Genomic DNA, 22,233 nt, shown 5'->3' with positions numbered 1-22,233 from the left:
ATGGCAGACAAAGGTAAGGTGTTTATGCTGCTGCTGCTGTGTTTGTTTGTTTTCTGTGTGTGTAAGATGAGCTGCTCCCCCTCTCTCACAGTGGGCTCCAGCGAGGATGTGAACATAAGCTCTGTGACAGAGGAGATGTTCACCTCCCATCAGGACCAGAAGGAGCCCCTCTCATTTCTACTTCCTCTTCCCCACCTTCACACATCTTCACCTTCACCAGGTGAAATTCAAGTCTGACTTTCAATATTTTATCTCACACTGAGAACATTTAATCATATTCAGCCGTATTCTGTAGGACGGTGTAAGGGTTCAAATATATGTTCAAACATTTATCAAGCAGCCTGTGAGCAAAGTGCAGTCGCACATCAATCAGAGTTTACTGCATGATGATGAAAGCAGCAGTTCAACCATGGGCGGATTATGAAGAAATGGGCACCTTGGCACAGACATGCAGAAGGTCCCACCAGCTCTCCTACAGAGGAGAAAAAGGCACACAGGCTTCATTATTGTTTTGCCTCCCTTTATGTCATCTCTCTGTGGTCATTTTATCTTTCCTGGTTATTACGCATCGTTCTGTGGTTTTGCGTCTCTTTGAAGTCATTTTGTCGCTCTGTGGTTGTTTTGCATAGTCATTGTGAGTCTCTGTCACTTTGGGGTCATTTTGAGTCTATTTGTGGTGCTTTTCGTCTCCCTGCAGTCATTGTGTCTCTTTGTGGTATTTTTGTGCCTTTTTGTAGTCATTTTTAGTCTCCTTGCAGTCATTTTGTGTGTCTTTGCAGTCATTTTGTGTCTCTTTGTGGTAGTTTTGTGTCTTTTCATAGTTGCTGTGAACCTATTCATAGCAGTTTTTTGTGTCATTGTGGTTGTTTTGCGTTTCTTTGTAGTTGCTTTGCATCTCTTTTTTGGTAAATTTGTGTGTCTTTGTAGTTGCTTTGTGTCTCTTTATAATTATTTTTTGCATTTTTGTAGGAACTTTGTATGTCTGGGTCATTTTGTGTTTCTTTGTTGGTTATTTGCCTCTCTTTGTAGTTAATCTGTGTGTCTTTTCAGTTTTTCTGTATATCTTTGAGCTCATGTTGTGTCTCTTTGTAGTCATTGTGTATTTTGGGTCATTTTATGTATCTTTGAGGTAATTTTGTTCTCTCTTTGTAGTTGCTTTATCTCTCTTTGAGGTCATTCTGTGTCTCTTTGTAGCTGCTGTGTGTCATGTAGTTGATTTATGTATCTTTGAGGTCATTTTGTGTGTCTTTGTATTTGCTTTGTGTCTCATAGTTTATTTGTGTCTCTTTTTAGTTATTTTATTTGTCTTTTTAGTCATATAAGGACATTTTGTGTGTCTTTGTAGTTGCTTTGTCTCTCTTTATGCTCATTTTGTTTCTCTGTAGTGTTTTTTGTGTCTTTGCAGTCATGTTGTGTCTTTTTAACCCTCTTTTTACAATTGTTGAGTCTTTCTGTGTGATTTTGCAGCTGTTTTGCATCTCTTTGTTGCTCATTTTGAGTGTCTCCTTGTTGGTTATGTGTCTCTCTAAGGGACATTTTGCAGGTGAAGGCCAGGGGGTCCTCCTGATACTTTTGGCCCCTAAACCTGTGCCTGGTAATCCATCCATGAGTTCAACACCGGACAAAGGGCAAGGGCTTTTATTGTGGAAACAAAGACAAGGCTCTCAGATATACCTGTGTGGCCTCAGGTTGCAGTCGCCTATAGCTAAGCTGTACTTTATCCTAAAGTTAGAGGTCAGGATGAAATGACTGCCGTGAAAAGGGTCAACTGATATCTAAACCGTCTACTGTTAGCCCTTACAGTATCAATCATCAGTTTCACTTCTAAGGGCATGCACTGTAACTTATACATTTCACTCCTCTGATGTCTCCTCTACTCCTCTCATGTCATTTCCTTGTATCCTTTTCTCCACTTTGTAACAATGATTTACTTTCACATCTCCACATACCACATTTCTTTCTCTCTATCTATCAATACTTCATCCTCTGTCTCTCTGTGCAGTCTCTCCTCCATCAGATCAGACCTACCAACTGGCAGCAGCCGTTTTCCATCAGCTGCGGACAGAGAAGCCGGTCGCACAACAACTTCTGCATTATGGGAGGAAGACAGACGCACCGCTACCAGAAAGCGGAGACAAAACCACACAGAGACAGGCCTACCAACTCGCCTTCAACACACTCAAATGTATTAATTACTGAAGTCACTAACCTTGAGATTCAAGTAGCAGCATGCACCCAGACCAGTGAGGACGGCCTGTTAAACATAAAGTCAGGAAGAAATTAACTTGATCTACTCTCCTGCTATCTCTGCAGACCTTCCACACCTCCTATAAGGCCTTATCTCTATAATGAATAGCAGTGAAGCTGCAGCATGTGTCAACTCCAATATTCACTTTTGAAAAGCAGCTTCAACTGCAGAATGTAGATTAAATAGCATATAGTCATACATTTCATTTTTCCATGTGACTGCAAATTACTTGAGCTGGAGCTGCAGCAGATGTCTGTATGGGAGGTGATAAGAGGGTGCATGCCATGGACACACACACACAGAGGCAAATTTACACACACATACTGTAAGCACACACAGTGTTACCATACAGTGTTTGACTGTACATGCAGGTGGTGGCAGGTATCTGCAGATGATTCTGATATGGCTAGGTTTGTAGATATTGTTCCCTGAGAAGTCAGCTGCCACCTCAGTACAATGGATCTGAATGGACTTGTACGTCTTTGTTGCAGTTAAAAAATGGCATTTAAAGCAGCACCGATAAATATTTTCACATTAAAAATGGGGCAATCCACATAAAGTGAAAGGATGCACTTATTCGGATGAATCCACAGATAATTATCTGTGTGTGTGTGTGTGTGTGTGTGTGTGTGTGTGTGTGTGTGTGTGTGTAATTATCAGATTAGAAAATCTGGTGAACTCAGCCTTCAAGATTTCTTTGCTTTGGCTTCAGTGTTTTAATGTAATCTAACTGATGTTTTTATATTATTTCTTTGCCCATTAACAAAATTGTTTTTCTCCTAGACCAAGATTTACTGGAGGACATCATTACTGACAGCTGCTTCCACACGTCTCAGCACATCGTGAGTCCTCCAGGTTTGACATGTGTGGTCTCAAACCCAAAACTAAAGACGCTTTGGCACTTACTCATGGACTGTTAAACCGTCTAGGAGTTAGTATCTGTCTTCAGATAAAGTAGCCATGTTGTCTCTGTCCATATGAATGTGCTCCATCTGAATAAGGTAGAATGAGTGAGGGCGACGGGATGCAGTTAAAGGACATTTGTATTCAGATCTGTACGGAGTCTGGCTGCTTAAAGGTGGCAAATGGTGCACACAGGAGAGAGGCACACGCACTCTCCAACTGGGACACTATAAAACACTGTCGATAAAACACTGTGTGGTGACACATACATGGACAAAGAGACACACTTAGCTCTGTGTGTGTGTGTGTGTGTGTGTGTGTGTGTGTGTGTGTGTGTGTGTGTGTAAAGGATGACTTTATTGAAGGATTGGTGAAACATATAGAATAGGCTGACAGATCATTAGTCTGCAGTGTGACTATAAAAGCTCCACAGCTCTTAGTGATTCCACACACCTCTTTACTGCCATATACATATTCACACAAACACACACACACACACACACACACACACACTGAGATAAGGAGTTGAGGGAAAGTATAGAGTGTTCTGTATGTGGCTATAAAAGAAAGGAAAGTGGGACAATCTTTTCTCACTCTTCCCTTTCTTTTATAGCCACATACAGTATTGATTACACTTTCCTTAAAGGGATAGTTCGCCCAAAAGTGAGAGTTTCATGGGGAAAAGGCGTTGTACTCATCTCCTAAACAATGGAAGTAAATGGTGACCAGCATTTAAACATTAAAAGAATACATAAGAAAACCTCAAAATGTCTCCATACAAATCCAGAACAAATCTGAATCTTGACTTCTGTATGTGTATATTCTATATGATGATGATGCTAAAGAAAACACCTGTCTTTTGTTCTTTTGCAGCCCAGTGATTTGTTGCCCTTGGCGATGGTGATGCTGTTTGACTTCCAGGACCGAAGGTTTTTGTTCAGTGAGCGTTCAACAAAGAAAGGGGAAGAACCTGTGCAAGACGTCAGGGACCTAGAGAACAGTCTGCAGAGGTGTGTGTGTGTGTGTGTGTGTGTGTGTGTGTGTTTAAACGTCAAGTGTTAAGATTGCATTTGAAGCTGTAAAAAAAAATTAGACGGATAATCAGCAAGAAAAATCATTTTTTTCTGACTGCTTCGAATGGCATCACACCTTGGCATTATTAGCTTTCCTAGTTGACAGATGATACTCTGCATGGGCAGTAATGTTCATGTTGTTTGGGTTTGTATGGGCCATGTGGCTGTGATGGCACGGAACACGGTTCTTGCCACTGAAATTTAGTGGTGGATCTGCTAGCTCTGATAACTGTCAAAAGACAGACTGCTCTTGATCTGCAGCCAAACTGCCAAAATAAGGAGCACTGATCAAATATGAATCAAGATTCAGTTACTGCATTGCCCGTGACTCACCTCAGTGTTTTCAGAAACATACTTTAGTGCACTGTTTAGCTGTAAAATGAAAAAGTTTGTTCCAGTCAGTGGGCGGTGCTTTGATTTTGCTTGATTGTTTTCATCATGGCTGATGGGTCACAAACTTTCTGATTTTACAGTTCAACAGTACACTAAATGATGTTTCTGAAAACACCGAGGTAAGAAAAAAGCAATGCAATAAGAGAATCTTAATTCTGTTTCAGCAAATATGACAAAAAGTAGTTTTCATAAAAGTTATCAACTGTAACTTTAAGAGTTTATGTATAACGCAACTGTGAAACTGCAGTTTAATCTAGAAATCACACAAACTGAAGGACATCAATATGTGATATGAGGTATGTTTATGAGTAATCTGGGTGTTGTGTTTATTACAGGTGGAAGACCAAGCTGGCAGCGTCTCTCGCTCGCTGCAGAGTCAAACAGAGTCTGCAGAGTGTCTCCTGTTTTCTGTCCGATTCTGTCAGGACCAAACAGCACAGAGCTAAACGATTGCCACTTTACGCCTGGGTCAATACTCTCAAGACCAGGTACACACACACACACACACACACACACACACACACACACACACACACACACACAAAGAGGGCCATGCAGTCATCATTTGTTTATTTTTGTTCACAAATTCATTCTGCTCTTATTTTATATCTGCTTAAGTCCTTTGCGCTATTAATAGCCTAATTTAAAAACATACTGAACATATCTAACCCTTAGGGACTGTTTGGCACATTTTACGTGCTTTTCATAATTTTGGCTGTGTTCATGCATATGGCATACATTTTGGCAAGATTGTGTATTTTTGTGTAATCTAGGAATTTCCAGCTCAGCTCCTCAATAAGACTAAAATACACTGTCAAACTAAATTGTTCGATTCAGACTGGTAAGTGCAAAAAATCCGCCATTGAAAACCTTTCGAACTGCTATTATTGGTCCCACAGCCATCAATGTATAAAAACATGCATTGTATTATTTCTGGGTGTCAGTCTGGGCTGTCTGCTGATAATGTAATTTTGACCATATTTGGCACATGGAGAAAATACATGCTATTTCAACTGGGTGTATTGTCACAATCAATGTTGCTGCAGATCATTGTCATATCCCTGGCTGTGATAAAAATAAATACATTTAAAAACAAATAATTCAATTAAAATCCCCCTTGCTTATACTGTATTGAAAATTATTCATTTTTTGTGTTATTTTTTTATTATCTAAAACCATAGCGGCATCATGACACAAACCTGGCATTTAAAGGCTTAAAATTCATAAAAAATAATTAATATTTCATATTTAGGATTAGAGCTGATGTTGGTAAAAATTTGAATCCAATGAAAATAGAAAATAATGTTAATGTATAATATTTTTTAAAGCTTGATTTTCATTGACGTGCACAGAGCGATACAAGTGTGTGTAATATTAAAGTGGACCCTAAGGGTTAATTATCCTACTCTTGTGCATGCAGTGGTTCCTTTCAGTTCTTCTTTGTTGCTCACAGACTCCACACATAGTCTATTTGTGTCTATGGGAGCAAATTATTTCAATATAAAGACAAGTGTTAAACTTTAACGGAGCGGTTTATGGAGTGACACTGTGGGGTTAAAATGACAGGCTGTGTTTGGGCGGACTGCAGTACGGGGTTAATGGTGAGTGAAGCTCACTGGGGCATATCTGAGACAGGAGGGCTCAGCATTGTTATTGCTCTGGGGTAAAAAGTGCTCCCGTTGTTATTGATGTGAAGCTAAAAATGCTGCAACACTGTTCACCAAAAAACCCTGCAGTGCATCCAAGTCACAATATTTGTTGCAAATACCCTCTGTAATATTTCTGCCTCCAGTAAAACTTTGAATCTAATAGAACACGTGATCTTGTCTGTAGTGTGGAAGAAGTGTGTGAAGCATTACAAAGAGCCGGCTTGTGTGAAGTAAAGATCATTACTGACATCAGGGAGAGGACATTCTGCAGAGACCCTCTCTGTCCTGACACACTCGTCTTCTCCCAGCAGCTTCATGCTCTGCTGCAGCACAGCAGCCTTACCGCTACACATGCTCTAAACACACAGGTACGTATATCAATTTGTTTGTGTGGTGAAGTGTGTAATTAAATTAAATATAGGTAACACTAATGAGAAACACACCTTTCTCCCTCTGAAGCTTTTAATGATAACTTTAGAAGACGGGTATAAGACTGTTGGACTGAAAGAGTGCACGTCCAACTGAAGTAGACTTGGTATATTACTGTAGCGCTATAGAATAGGGCACTATAGTATATTGGTTCCTTACTTAATTATTTAGAAGTGCAAGTTCTGGTTTATAAAAAAAAGTAAAACATTAGATATGATTCCATGAGATGGACTAGTAGAGGGAAAAAAATAGAAATTAAAGGAACAGTTCACTCCAACCGTCCACTCTCAATACAAAAACACACATTTTTCCTCTTACCTCTAGTGCTATTTTTCAGTCTAGATTAGTTTGGTGTGAGTTGCTGAGTGTTGGAGATATCAGCCGTAGAGATGCCTGCCATCTCTCCAATATCATGGAACCAGATGGCACTTGGCTTGTGGTGCTCAAAGTGCCAAAAAATACATTTGGAAAAACTCAGCAGCAATGCCTGTCCAGAAATCATGACCCAGTCACTCAAAATAAATGGCAGACCTTGTTTGAGCATTATGACGGAACTACTGTCTCTTTACCAAAATGCACCCAGCTACTGAATCACAGTGCAGAAGGAAGCGTGCATCTACTGCTAGCTCTACTAGCACCACTGAGGGAGCTAATGTTGCAGTTTAGCTTTGGAGGATGTCTTTAATGTTTACATCTTGTGCTGTCACAAGCTTCTTGTCCATAAGTGGATGCACTCCCCCTTAGTGTGGTGATATGGTTTGCAGTTGTAGTTCAGAAGACAGAAAATAGTTCCTATTTCTGCACGGCACAGAAGGAAGTGGGCATCTACTGCTAGCTCATCTAGCACCATTGAGCTTGCTAAAGTTACAACTCAGCCAAGGAGGACACCTTTAATGCTTTCTTTGTGGTATGGCTGGTGGGTGAAATCCACCAACACTGCACATCTAGATGCTCTTCTAATCTTTGGCCAAACATTCATCACAAATTACTTCAATCTACTAGTACGTCCAATTATAGCATACAAAGAAAATTTCAGTTTCAAGTCCAATTTATTATCTAAAAAGAATACCAAAATTGTCCTAAAATTCCTCAATGGAAGTTGCCCAATTAGAGGAACAGGAAGAGTAAATGTAGTTAATTACTTAACTGATACATTTTAGGTTTTATGCTCTTTGCAAAGGGGGCTTTGGTGTTTGCAGCTGGATTTCATCATGCTGTGAAGTTTTAAGTTGTGAAATCTGTGTAAATTTGTCAGAGAAGTTGGTTTGCGGTTAATTAGCCACCCTGCAATCGACAAAACCGGAGAGTACAGCTTTGTCAAGAAAAAGACAAAAATGATTCACATGTGTGAGCATGTGTGCATCTGTGTGTGTTTCTCTCTCTTTTTGCAGGACAGGAGTGTGTGCCTGGCAGTGAGCGCGTTACGCCCCCTGCTGTTTGATAACGGTGACGTCCTGGCGGTGGGATCTTTCTCAGCTATGACTGTGGCTCACATAGCTGTGGCGGCTGCTGCCCGCTGTGTGCGAGTGTTGGTGTGCGCCGCTGATCACGCTGCTTCACACATAGATGAGATAAAAGAACTTCTCTCACAAATGGACATCAAAAGTGAGTGACAAATGAACCATAGAGGGGAAAAAAAGCCCAAAAACGATAAAAAAATCAATTCTACACAAGTGTCATAAACATTTTATGAGCCTTTTGAGAGTATTTCCATCTCTATCTATATCTATACAACTTTTGGACGTATCCATGACTTACCTGATGCAAATTCATGTCCGCTGTAGATGTGCGAGTCCTGTCAGAAGCCTTCTGTGGTCTGAATGAGTGGCACGCCACTGTCCAGCGTTTAAAGGTCATCATAGTGGTGCCTCAGTGTTCGTCCTCAGCCCTCAATGACCCTGTGCCCACCATGCACAGTGAACAAGGAGGTACTAAAACAAAAAAAACTTCAGACAAATAGAAAATAAAATACAGATATATACAGATACAGTGTCTTTGCATTTAGTTTCCCAAATATGATGAAAAATGCTGAATAAGTGTGGTTGTTTTGACAGACTGGGGTCTGCTGCCGGACTTGTGCCACAGTTCTGTGTCCCACAGCAAAATACACACAATGACCATCCAGCAGGCGCGACTACTAACACACGCTCTCTCCTGTGAGTTTATTGCTGTATTGCACATATTTGTTATGTTAAAGTAATGTCATATTTTTATTTCAGCTTTTATATGTTATGTTTATGTTCTTGAGTGTTGCAGTACTTTACCTTATTTTTATTCTTCTTAATATGTTTTTGTATGTTTGACCCTTTAAAACCTGAGTAAATTGGCTAGATTTCCCCTGAAAACATGTAAAGAGGGCAATGAGCAGAGAAAGAAGAAGTGAGCAAAAGATTAACAAAAAATTGCCTGAAAATATATATATTTTTTAAACCCACAAACGAACAAGGACCTGAAAAAAGTCCTTAAAAAATATTATTTGGTAACATAATTTAAAGCTAGAATTATTAGAATTAGAATTATAAACATAGTTTTGCCTTGGCTTTCTTTCACAAGACATTTTTCCCTAGCTTTTTAAAAATAATTTTCTAAATCTACTTATTTCTAGTGAAAGCTGCCTTTTTCCTATGTTCGGGCCAATTTGCTCAGGGTTCCAAACTTTTAAATACTTGTGAAAGATATCTAAAAGCAGCACAAGAAAAGTGATGTTGCTCTAGGTTTCAAAGGGTTAATGTATGCAACAAAAACCAAAGCACATATTTTTGTAAGTGAAAAACTACTATGACTTGTAATGCATCTTATTTTTATTCGGATAAATATTTTGAAAGCACACACGCACTGGCATTCTTGTACTTCTATCTTTGTGAGGACCCTCATTGACATAACGCATTTCCTAAACTCTTACCCTGACCTTAACCATCACAACTTAATGCCTAACCCCAGCCCTTTCCCAGCTACAACCCATCTGTAACCTGATCCTCAAAACCAAATCTTAAGGCCCTGACACACCATGGCAATGTATCAGCAGAAGGTCAATAGTAGACCATCACTGAGCATCTGTTACCTTTGTGTTTGCAGTGTGTACTGCACTGTTGGACCATGTCAGCTCTTATTAGCTTTTTTTCAGCTGATTCAGGATTCAGCATGTTCAGCATGGCTAACTGCTTATTCTTGTCTCCTGATTTCTCTTTTCAAGTGACAATTACAGACTACTGCCATCTGCTGGTGTGGAGAGTTATTTCCTCTGACGCAGGTGCAGAATTTACTTGCCAGTTGGCCATCAGCTCTAAGGGCCATTTACACTGCAACAGTTTTTGCATGAAACTTTTTTGCAGTTTGGCTTTTCATTCACACAACAACAGCATTTTGACACAGGCAATGTAAGGTGAAGCAGCAGTCATTGTTGCTCAGTGTTTGATGATGGTTTGGTGTGTCTGGGCCTTAAAACCCTCAAACAGGCCTTTGAAGGCAAAAGGACCCACTTTCCCAATCTCCCTCTGATGCTATAATACAGTTTTTGGTCCTCACTATGTTGAAAGCACAAATACAAACAAACACATGAACTCACTAACGTTGAGTTAGTGAGCCTGCATTAACTTATTATCCAACTTTTAACCCTTGAAACCTGAGCAAATAGGCTTGATTCCTTTCAAAAGCATGGGAAGAAGGCAGTGAACAATAAAAGAAGTGACCCAAAAATAGCAAAATTAGCAAGATATTAGTAAAAAGTACAAAAAATTTACCTGAAATACCTGAAGAAAAAAAGAAAAAATAAAGTTAAAAAACAAGCAAAAAAGGAAATGACCTTGAAAAGTGCCTAGCATTTTATATATGTAATTATGATAGTAATAAATATAGTTTTGCCACTAAATTCTTGGGGTTCAAAGGTTAAAAAACATGTCAGTCATCTGAAAACAGCACAAGAAAAGTAAAGTCGCTCTAGGTTTCAAAGGGTTAAAGCAATAAAACAATATATTAAACATACATAAACACACTAATAAAACACTGTTGTGTAAATTCTTCTGTGCATATCTTATAGGATGTCAGTCAGCGCTGTAAGAGCAGAATCGTTTGTATTCTCTTCTTCTCTGTCAGTCCCAAAGGTTCAGACGGTGGTTTACTGCACACGCTCAGTGTATCCCGAGGAAAATGAACAGCTGGTGAAACGAGTGTTAGAGAAAACATACACTCACCCAAAACTACTGCCCTTCAGGTAAACACACACACACCTGCTCTCTCTCTTAGATCACTCTCTATTAAGTATTTAATTATGCACTCAGACCTTTCATTACATTTTCACAGTCTCAAACTACAAATATGAGAAAACTGAAATTAATCATGAAGTGTTTCCTCTACAGGCCAAACATAATGCAACAAGGGTTTTTATTAGAAAAAGTAATTCTAGGTGTATTCAGGCGGAAACACGAAGCTGAAGGCATGTAGACGCTGTTTTTCCTCCACTCCCCAGCCGGCCTGTGACAGAGTGACAGCTGATTGGCAGCTTGCAGTGAAGCTCACCTGCTTTCACATAAAATTTACTTTGAAGCTGATCATGCTCTCACTGTGACTGAGTTTCTGTCACATTACTGAATTCATGGTCATCCATCAGGGCCGTTGCTTTCATTGAGATCAAACAAAATGTCAGCTCATAAAACCATTCTTCAATCTAAGGACTTCAGTCAGCTTAGCACCTCTGTGAGCATGGACTAAATGCTAATGCGTGCACGCTAATATGCTTACAGTGTTTTAAGCAGGTAGATACCATGTTCACAATGTTAGCTTTTACTATTTAGCAGGAAACAGCTGCTCATTTGGTCATAAATCAAATATTGGACATGAACATTTTGACCTTGAGGTGGTCGTGGTTTAGCTGCTTGTGATGATCACTCTAGCTGGTTTATCCATTGAAGGTCCAGTAAAACTGAAACCAAATTGATATCCTTAAGTATGGAGAAATAATGTGTCATGAGGGGGAAGTATGAAAAGCAAAGGGCATCAATCAGTCAAGTCTATTGTCATGGGATATACATAAAGATATTTTTTTAATGATGAAAACAATGAACTAGCAAATGACCCCCTTTGGCATGGCTAGCTTGTTAGGATGGTGACACCAGCATGTCCAGCTGGTGGTCCACCCAGCTAAACCATTAAAGACCAGCAAGAAGTAGGTCAGGACCATCTAAGGGGGCGACCAAAACCCATCCCATCAGGAGCGACCACTCCAGAAATGCCTTGGAGGCACATCTGGAAAAACAGCTGGAAGTGCCTATGGAGTGGGGCTGCATGCATGTGGCCAAAAGTGACACTGACAAGCAGTGCGACCTTGAGCAGAAGAGTTGAACATAGGCCTAATTTAACTTTTATGCACCCAAAAACCAACAGTAAAATGCGTTGCGCAGCAGCAAGAGAGGAGCACCCGACATAGATACTCTGCCATAGGGAAACAATGGTTTTTCTGGCAACGCTTTTCTAGCAACACATCTCAGTGTGATTGTCCCTTAAAAGCAGCTAAATCCAAGCTAATAGCACAAGCTGGTATTTAGCTGTTCTGTTTTTTTTTTCAGCAGAGCTGTGTGAAGCATTTACTTCACTCTTTGAAACCTAAAATGGCTTGATTTCTCACAAAATCAATGAGCAACTACATAGAATGTGACCCAGAATTAGGCAAGAAATTACCAAAAAAAGACAAGGAAATTACCTGAATTTTAGCACAAACAAAAATGCAAAAACAATAGGGAAATGACCTGAAAAAGCTCAAAAATATAACTGTTCTGTAACTCTTTGAAACCTGAGCAAATTGGCTTAATTTCTCTTAAAAACATGGGGAAAATGCAATGAGCAACTTAAGAGGAAATGACCCAGAAAAAAGCAAGAAATTACCTCTAAGAACAAGAAAATACAAGCAAAGAAAAACAAACAGAAAATAAATATAGTTTTTGGACATTTTTTCTCTTGCTTTTTGGGAAAAAAAAGTTCTAAATATTAGAGTTTCTTGCAATTTACTGGACATTTCTTGCCAGGTTGTTAATTAAAATACTTGTGAAAGGTGCCTGAATGCAGCAAATGAATGTAGATTTGATTTAATGTCAATCCAGGTTTAAAAGGGTTAAACAGCTGTAGTAGTTCAGTAAGTCACTTTCGCAGAAGACTTTATTTGTTGTTGACTTCAAATTAAGATTAGTCTGAGGAGGAAATCTACAGACCTTTCGCTATAGGTTTAAGTAACGATTGCAAAGCATCTGCTTGCTCAATGCAGACAATATCTAACATGACGATCCTCATACCACAGCGTAAAAAGAATACACTGGAATTTAAAAAAAAAAAAGACACAGAGTATATGAGATAAAGTCAGAGTCTCATAAAAAAGAAACTCAGCTCAACAGCTGCTCATTCAACATCTGCATGCGTATCTAACTGCAGAAGCCAATTATAGTGAGCAGTGAGCTTTATCTCTGAGAGTTACAGACTGCAGGAGAGACTGGAAGAGAGAGACAAAGTGAGGGAGGGAGCAGATAATGTCTGTGAAGTGTAAATATGACAGGGTGTCTCATATCTCCACGTTATATAGGCTACTGTGTGTACAAGAGTGTGTGTGTTTGTGTGTGTGTGTGTGTGTGTGTGTGTGTGTGTGTGTGTGTGAGTGAGAGGTTCCAGTCAGCAGGCTGACGACAGTATAAAGGATCAGCTGCGGTTGCCGTGGGGACAGTATTAATCCCACAGTCGGGGTGAATGGGGTGGAGAAGATTTCAGAGTCTGTTTCACGCCTGCTGCTCCACACCGCTCACTTCTACCATCCATCCTCTTAGAGAATCCAAATGTTATTATATTTGCTCACAGGAGTTCTTTTATCAACTTGCGGATGTGCAGTGAGACCATCTGCAGCTGTTTCAGCTCTGTGTTTACAGAAACTGTTCAGTGACAGCGCAGATCTACTGTAGCACCAAGCTGCCTGGTGTTTTTTAGGGTAGCTCTCTCCAAATAACTGTAAAGTCTGAATTAAAGCGCATGCTAATCTTCTAAACTGCCATCAAAATGCTTTCCATTTATATTCAGGGTTCCTGCAGCTTAAGGCAAGGTAGACTTTTCTTATAACCGAAATTCAAGGACAATTGTGCATTGTCTAAATGTTTATTATAACATAAAACATGACTTTTGTCCAGATTATCCGTCAAATGTTGAAAAAACAACCCTTTTTAGAATGTAATACATAAAAGATAATGAATTTATTTGGTTTACCAACACAAATAGGAAATATCTGGCATTTCTGGCCAGTTTTCTTGGTGATTTTGCGTCCTTCAATCTGCACATGGTATTCCATTGCTTTGATTCCCACCACGAACAATTTAAGAAAGAAGAAGAAGAATTTATTGAATTATTTAACAAAAAAACAAAGATATTGCCAATTATTTTGAGATTTTCAATTCAACGTCAAAAGAAAAAAGAATAAAATCAAATCAAATCTGATCTACCATATCTGAGCATTTTGAAGACTTTTGAAAGATGAATTTAAGTCAATTTAATATTTTTTAAGACCTTATTTTTTGATGAAATTCAGCATCTTTCAAGACTTTGGCGGGAACCCTGCTTATATAAAAAAGACTAACTAAAAGACTAAAACTTAGAACATAGAGGGGAATACATTTCTTCATTCTTGAAGACAGATCTTCTTAAGTATAGGCTAGGGAGGACATAGCAGTAAAACCAAACATGTATCTAAACTGCTGAGCTGTTTTTATGCATAATTGGCCTATTGCTAACCTCTTAGCTCACGCTGACAAAAACTGGCACGCTGTCTAAATTAACAATGGCAGCTGTCAGTGTCAAAGACAAATCCAAAGATGCTCTACAGAACTTTCTGGGGGACAGAAGCTCCATATTTCACATAGAAGCCATCAAAAGGCTTTACACGATGCTGTAGTGTTAGCATTAGCCAGCGTTTGCTTTCTTTGTAACCTTACAGCTAACTTAACATTAACAGTTTTCAGGTGGGTGGGCTTTAACTACAACCTTTGCTACAGTTAACACTTATGTCCAAATGTCAAAGAACAAAAATACAAAGACTAATTTGAAAAGATGACATAAAGAGCTAACGCTACGAAGCTGAAGTTGGCCATAATGTTAGCGGCTATTGGCAGCTATTAGCAACTATTAACTAACTTAAGCTAATGTTAGCTAGCAAAGTTGGCTTTAAGGTGATGTTATACACGGAGTTGCCAACATAACGTATGAAGTCATACATACTTGTCACTTTGCAGCAAATTTTGCTAACACTATGCTGTGTTACCTTAGACCAAATGTAGACATCCTCGTTTGTTTATCTTCTTTACGTTGAGCTAAATCCAAAGGAGACACTTTGTTTATGTCAGGTTTAGGGAACGGGATAAAATAACCTGTCAGGATATCTTGAATTAGTGTTGCATCTTTTGACCATTTTTTAAGTTATAACTGCATAAATTTAATTAAAACTGCAGAAAACTCAAAATTTTTCCCTGGAAGTCACTGTCACAAGTGCACTGTGGAGCTGAGCGAAACGTGATTGGCTCAGGACATTAAAGGGCGGGGCTTTGTCATGGGTCAATTATATGTGCTTCATTGCCTCTTTATTTCCTGATATTTTTTTAAGTGGCTTTAGTATTTGTTTATGAGGCTGATGTTTTGTTCGGTACACTTCATTCATTCATTCATTCATTCATTCATTTATTCACTTCTACTGGTTTCCATCCAGCTGTGGATAAAGAATGGCAGAGTTGTTCACTCTTATTTTGCTTTAAAATAAGATTTTCATTGAGAATTTTAATATGAATTAAGGTCCCATCAGCACATCATCTGCATATTTTAACAGAATTCAGACTGGGTTTGGTTCACTGCTCACCACCATTTGTCAACATATCTAAAAAGTTGAGGGTACTTACACCAGATGTGTTTTACATGTACAGGACCCAGCGGTGCAAGCTGGGAATGCAGTGGCCCATAGATATGCCTGTCCCGTGGCCTCTGAGATCTACAGTAAACAGTTGTGCACTGCATTGCAATTTTTTAAAAAACTGTGCATCAGTTTATGAGTTACAAAGTTGCAAAAGTTCCCCTACCTGCCTGAAAACACTCAAGGACAAATGTAAAGCTGCTACATATGGCAGACTTTAAATGATACATTTTCTGGACTTGGATGTCAGGAATAATTTATAGTACCTTTGTAAAATGTTCGAAAAATGATGATTCTTGTGTGCAATGTTCCCATTTCTTTGACAGTATTTTGTCTCTGAATTCATGTGGCAATGATATATTAATGTTTAAATGCTACATCGTATCTATTTACAACTAATGTTTCTCTCAGGGTGAACGGCCCCATTTTCCCTGATGACTCCTCGTCAGGAGACAGCATGGACTCCAAGTTCTTCAGGCTCCAAACATCTCAATTCACCAACGGCTGCTTCATCGCCCGGCTGTCCCGACAGGTGAGACGGGGGGAGGAAAACCAATGAGACGTGGAGACTGACAGGAAAAAAAATGGAGAGGCACGTAGAGGGCAAGGCTGTGTTTGGAGATTGAGGGTGTACGGAGGTTTTGTGGTGTGTGTTTGTCTGTGTGTGTGTGTGTGTGTGTGTGTGTGTGTGTGTGTGTGTGTGTGTGTGTGATTGCTTTGCGACGAGACCTTCCAGTAGTGCTGAGGTTGCACTCTTTTACTGTCTGTCTGCTGGGAGGTCGGTCGGCTCTCTGCTTGTCTGCGTGCACACACACGCACGTGCATGCACACACACACACGCGAACAAACACACATACACACACTGTCTTACTCCGTGAAACACTGCAGCATTATTCCAATACTCTATAAAAAAGAGACAAGTTAAAGATGAATTACAGGCGAGCCACTGAAACATTTCAGTACTTTACAGCACAGATGAATGAATAATTCTGTGTTTCGTTCTTTCAGCCCTCCAGTCTTGTTGCATCACCTCGTTGCCCCCCCCCTTCTGCTCTCTTGCTCCACACATAAAAAGAAGAAAAATACAACAGAAAGAAATGAGATGCTGCTCCTCTGATGCCCTGCAGCTCAGGAGAATGGTGCAGGGAGGGGACTGTGTTTGTATTGGAAAAATACAAACACACACATACACACATGTGCACAGGGGCAGGTCTTGCTCACCTGTCCGGTGGCAGTGCAGTAATTAAAAATGTAATGATCATCACTTGTAATTACATCGACATCAGACACCAGAGCTGCGGCTGCAGATAAAGTTACACTGACGACTCAGAGGTGTTTCACTGCTGCTCACATGAGAAACTCCACAGCAGTCAAAGTGTGCTTCTCGACAAAAACTTAGAAGTTTGGCTTGATTTCTTTGAAATGACCCAAAAATTAGCAAGAAATGAGTAAAAAGTTACTTGAAAATTTCCTGAAAATATGAAAAATGACCAAAAAAATACAAAAAATTCAATAATTCAATACATTTTCACTTTTTTTCTGAAATGTTTTTAATTTCAAATGTAGTTTTCTACTCACTATGTTTTTTTACTACCATGTTTTTCAAAGAAATCAAACCACTTTTTTAGGTTTCAGAGGTTTAACTGCTAATAAAGGAAGTCTAAATGCAACACAGGGAAACTAACATACTAGATCCAGGTGCCAAAGGGTTAAAAGGATCTGAAATAGGCAGCATGGCAGCATAAAGAAAAAAAGAGACAGAGATGAGGCAACAAGAAGTCGGCTTGAAATCTCCTTTTGAAATCAAAGGGAGACACAAGAAAACAGACATGAGAGACAGATGTGTCCAAAAAAATCTCTGAAAAACCCTGAAAATCTTCTGTGGAAAGCACATCTGACAGGCTGCCGTCATTCATGCTCCTCTCTAGTCTGGTCCGTTTTATTACAAACTCTCATTTTGCAGCGTAATTTAAGTATGAGGCTTATAAATGACTGGGAGCATATAATGCTGTCAAAGCAGGAAAATGAAAAACAGTGTAAAGCCAGATTAAACACTTGAGAGAGAATAAAGAAAAATGCTTTTGCAGTGTTTTGAGCAGCGCACTGAACATCATTCAGCTTTCATTAGAGAGGAGACGGTATATAAAGAGACTCAGACGGACGGACAGAGGGAGGAGGAAGGGAGGAGAAAGGCTTACAGGAGATTTAAAGGGATTTATACTGTGTTTGAATGTCACTGCAGATGAAGACTGTTTTATTCCTGCATATATACAGTATATACACTTGGAGGAGAGTGTGCGCATGCATGTGCGTGTGCACGTGTTTTGGTGTTAATGAGCTGCTGGCTACATCTTGTTTCTTCCTTAATCTGTTCATTTTATACTCACATTGACCTCCCTGTAAAGAGGCATGTAAGGAGCACTGTTTCAGGGCTAACTCAGATTATTAGTCACATTCAATAATTGTATTTAGCCACACAAGCTGTATAACTCTAAAGACTGTTTCATTAGGCAGGTTTGCATTAGAGATTTGTGCAAAACTCAAGCGATATGTTTCAAAATGACAATAAAGCACAAGTGCCGGACGACTGCGTTTCCACTGAGTGATGTTATGCCAAGAAGCACGGTGATGGATGGTCAAAAACATTAGCGCGTTTATTTCTATTGCAGCCACCACACTAGCCGTCATTATTTACAATCCAAGGTCACGTAGGCGTGTTATGTGAGCGATAATGGAAAGGCCCTTTATAAGTGGAAGCGGCCACGTATGAAAGATTTCTGGGAGGTGATAGTCCACAATTTCACAGAGGTGATCTGCTCAACTTTTGAAGAGTTATGTGATGCAATAACAGCTCTTGTAGCTCCTGCTGCATCATGAGGGATCCAGTAAGCCATAGCATCATGTGACCTAGAAAAGCCAAAAACATGTTTCCATTGTAGTTTTTGTGAAATATGGCTTTTTCATATCGCCTGAAATATCACCTCATGCGAACATAACAACTTTTTTTGCGATAAATGGGTTTATCCAAGTTTTCCGAAATTCCATTAGGCGTATTTTGTATTTGCAATTTTTAATGTGCACTATTTGAGGGTTTAATTGAAACCTGCCTTTTGACTTTGGTGAAAGTGCGTTTAGTGTTTTTGCTCCGTAATCTTGGAGTCACCTTTAACTAAACTCGATTATCAGTGTGGGATATTTTAAAGTGCCCCTATTATGCTAATTTTGGGTATCATATTTGTATTTTGGGGGTTCTTCCAGAATAATTTTACATGCCTTAATGTTCAAAAAACACATCATGTGTCTCATACTGCCCTTTGCTGCAGCACCTCTGTCTAAAACAGTCTGTCTGAGCTTATGTCCCACCTCCCAAGAAGCCTGCTCCGCTGCGATTGGTCAGCTGGCTCTCTCTACACACATGCTATTCTGTTTGTTGCATTAGCTGTGTTCGAAACCATTCACTCACCCACTGTTCTCTATGTAAGGTGTATTAAATAGTGAACTATAGGGGATAACCAAACGAGATTTCAGATACGACGATGGAATTTTCCTTCTCTGGAAATACACAATCGCATTGCATTGTGGTATATGGAAGTAAATTGTAGGGTACATCATATGTACACTCAGATTTGCTGTGCATTCTAGGGTTTTTATAGTGCACCATAAAGTGGATGAAATTAACTGTTGAGAATTTAAATGCATCTACAAAATTGTGAACAAACTATATACTGTACTATTTCCGTGATAGGGAATGGTTTCAGACACAGCTATTGTGATATCACCAAGTTATGGAAGTAAACACTAGACTCAAACCAGCTGTTTCAGGCAGCGTAGGAGCAGAGAGAGCTGCCTTTGCCTTGGACTTTGGGATTTAATGCGTAGGAGACTTTTTACAAGCAAAAAAATTCTACACAAAACAATAAAGAAAAAGGAAAAACCCAAAAAGCATAATAGGTCCCCTTTTAAAAAAAATAGGATGAAGGCTCTTTTGAACACTGAATGCACATGTATGGTCTTCGAATGCTGCTAATTGTTTGTTTTAAGTTTGTTTGTTGCTTGTGTGTGAATTTTATTGCTGTTTTTTTTTAACATTTGCTGTTGTGGTTTAAGTCTGTTTGTTCTTTTATGTGAAATTCATCATGCTGTTGTCTCAGACAGCAAGACTCTCTTGAAAAAGAGATTCTGAATCTCAATGGGACTACTCCTGATTAAGTAAAGGTAAAAATAACTGTGGAATTGTGGTTATCACAGCCCGGGATATGTCAATGATTTTCAGTAACATTGATTGTAACAGTGAGCCTAGTGGAAATAGCCAAATAGCCATATGCCAAATATGGTTAAAAAAATAGAATGAAATCATCAGGTGGAATATAATAAAAATGACATAGTCCAAGGCAATGACACCCATAAATAATACAATGCGTGCTTTTATGCTTTGATGGCTGTGGGATCAAAACTTACAATTTGAATGAGTTTCAATGGAGCATTTTTGCACCTAGCAATATGAATGTGACGATTTTCTTTACTCTGTGTATGTTGGACTTATTTTGGGAGCTAAGCTTGAAATTCCAAGATTAAACAAAAATACACAATCTTGCCAAAAGTGATGCCATATACATGAACACAGCCAAAATTATCAAAAAAATGAAGAAAAAAATGCACACAACAGTCCCTAAGCGTTAATAATAATCCAAATAAGTGGAAATCAAGACAGACTTACTAATGAAGGCAGCTTAAATGAGTCATATGGACCAGTCTTCACAAAAGTCTGAAGAAAAAGGGACAGTGTGACAGAGGGATGACCTCACAGACTGTGAGCGAGGTTATATAGGAGGAGAAAAGATAAGTGGCTTGTGTGACAGTAACTCTCATGTTGCCTCTGAGGTGATATCCCACTCTGCTCCGTCAGGATATATACCCTACTATCTCTCCTCCTCCTCCTCCTCCTCCTCCTCTGCAGGGTAACTTTATAGCTGTGGCTCCTTTACAGCCTCGTGTTGTGTTGTATAGATCTCTTGGTGCTATGTTACCCTGGAGGCCTGTCGCTTTAATGTGTTATGTCTTCACATCAAATCTTAAGCTGCCCTTGCTCTTTCAGGCGGATCCCACCAAGGTAGAGACGGTCCACGACGTGCTGGCAAGGGCAGCGGCAAAGGGCCTCCTGGGTGGTATCATTCCTGAACAATCAAAAACCAGTAAAAAAGGGAAAAGCAGGAAAAATCGCAGCACGTCAGCCAGCAGCAAACCTTCATCCCCCTCGAGTCAAGAGACGCAGACAGGAACAGAGCACGAGAACAGAGAAGATTCAGTCACACCTTCAGAAGAGAGTAAAGGTGAATGTGGTGAGGAGGAAAAGGAAGAAGACAAGGGGAAAAAGGGTGGAAAAAAGGGTAAAGGGCTTAAAGGAGGTAAGCGAAAGGTCAAATGGGGACCAAAACAAGCCAAAAAGATAACCACAGTCTCAAAGCATCACCCAAAAAGCCCCAAAAAGAGATCAACAAGGAGAAAAATCAACCAATCACATTACAGGAGGCGCAGGAGAAGAATACCTCGTCTCACGCTGACGTTAATGTCTTCAGCAAAACCCTCCCACCACCTGTCTCCAATCACAGCCCTCGCACACAAGCTCAGTAAGAACGCAACCATTAAATCACAGCAAAGCACCTCCTCTCCGATCCCTCCTGCTCCTCCTCCTGCAGCCTCCACACAGGTGCAGAGACTCACAGAGTCTGAGAGAGCAGAGAAAACACTGAAGGAGAAGCCAGAGAGCCCGAAACAGGCCAGAGGGAAGCTGGTCAGACCCAAGAAGGAAGAGACTACTGAGAGAGTGTTGAAACCTGCAGATTTGGTCCTCCCGCCAATTTCCTCCTCGTCCTCCAGCTCCGTCAGCAGGAAGAGTAGTTCCCAGACCTCCCACTGTCAGCTCACCCAAATATCTGCATCCTCCTCCTCCTCAGTGTCTCTGCCTGGATTATAACAATAAGATTGTCCTCGCTGATGTTGTGGTAAATAAAGTTATTGTCATGTTTTGGCACTACAGTCAAAAAGAAAAGGAAAAATCATTTTAACGGAATATAATTATTGTAAGAAATAAAACATGAGGGAAAAGAATGGCTGTTTCTCTCATTAAATCTATGCACTGCTGCTGAAACGGTCACTTAATATATTGATCACATTGGTATATTGGTGCAGCAAGTCATTAATAAGTTAATAGTGCTAAATTTTCACCTTTTGTTGTATATTATTGCTAACTGATACTTATTAGGGACTGTGTATAAATTATAAGGGTGGAGGATAGGACTGAAAAGTGGGGAGAGTTATGTATTTTTTATTTTGTTCTTGAAGACAGGGTAATCAAAATTCATTCTAAGTGTATATATAGATCCCATATTTATTTTTTGTGTCTTCCCCTGTGAGATATTGAGATTTCTACCATTAATTAAAAAACTATCATATATAGTGAAATACAATTATATTAAAATCTTTGCGCTTTAAGCTACCCCTGGCAAAACAAGTTCTACACTGGAAAAAGAAACTATTCATTTGAAACTTTAAAAAAGTTAGTGTCCAGGCTGCCTTAAATATTTGAATTCACTGAATTTGAAAAGATAAGTTCAATCA

General features: G+C 39.5%; 1 protein-coding gene across 1 annotated transcript; it reads left to right on the top strand.

Annotated features, from left to right (window-relative positions):
• LOC121941741 (protein NSUN7-like) lies at positions 1 to 21,669 on the top strand. Its single transcript, XM_042484603.2, has 13 exons — positions 1 to 13; positions 92 to 220; positions 2,003 to 2,185; positions 3,032 to 3,090; positions 4,025 to 4,161; positions 4,953 to 5,105; positions 6,451 to 6,634; positions 8,087 to 8,300; positions 8,480 to 8,623; positions 8,750 to 8,851; positions 10,788 to 10,905; positions 16,027 to 16,147; positions 20,711 to 21,669. The coding sequence occupies exons 1-13, from the start codon at positions 1 to 3 to the stop codon at positions 21,587 to 21,589; spliced, it is 2,436 nt and encodes an 811-aa protein (XP_042340537.2). The 3' UTR covers positions 21,590 to 21,669.
• Positions 21,670 to 22,233: the final 564 nt, after the last annotated feature.

Source organism: Plectropomus leopardus, chromosome 3, assembly GCF_026936395.1.
Source record: "Plectropomus leopardus strain MGB_pleo_1.0 chromosome 3, ASM2693639v1, whole genome shotgun sequence".
Lineage (NCBI taxonomy): Eukaryota > Metazoa > Chordata > Actinopteri > Perciformes > Serranidae > Plectropomus > Plectropomus leopardus.
This window is presented reverse-complemented; position numbering and strand designations above follow the sequence as displayed.

Bases quoted from the DNA above. Each gene is read 5' to 3' on its own strand.
- LOC121941741 (XM_042484603.2), top strand. The intron at 2,186-3,031 runs GTATTAATTACT...TTTTTCTCCTAG, and splicing joins CGCCTTCAACACACTCAAAT to ACCAAGATTTACTGGAGGAC. The intron at 10,906-16,026 runs GTAAACACACAC...TGTTTCTCTCAG, and splicing joins CCAAAACTACTGCCCTTCAG to GGTGAACGGCCCCATTTTCC.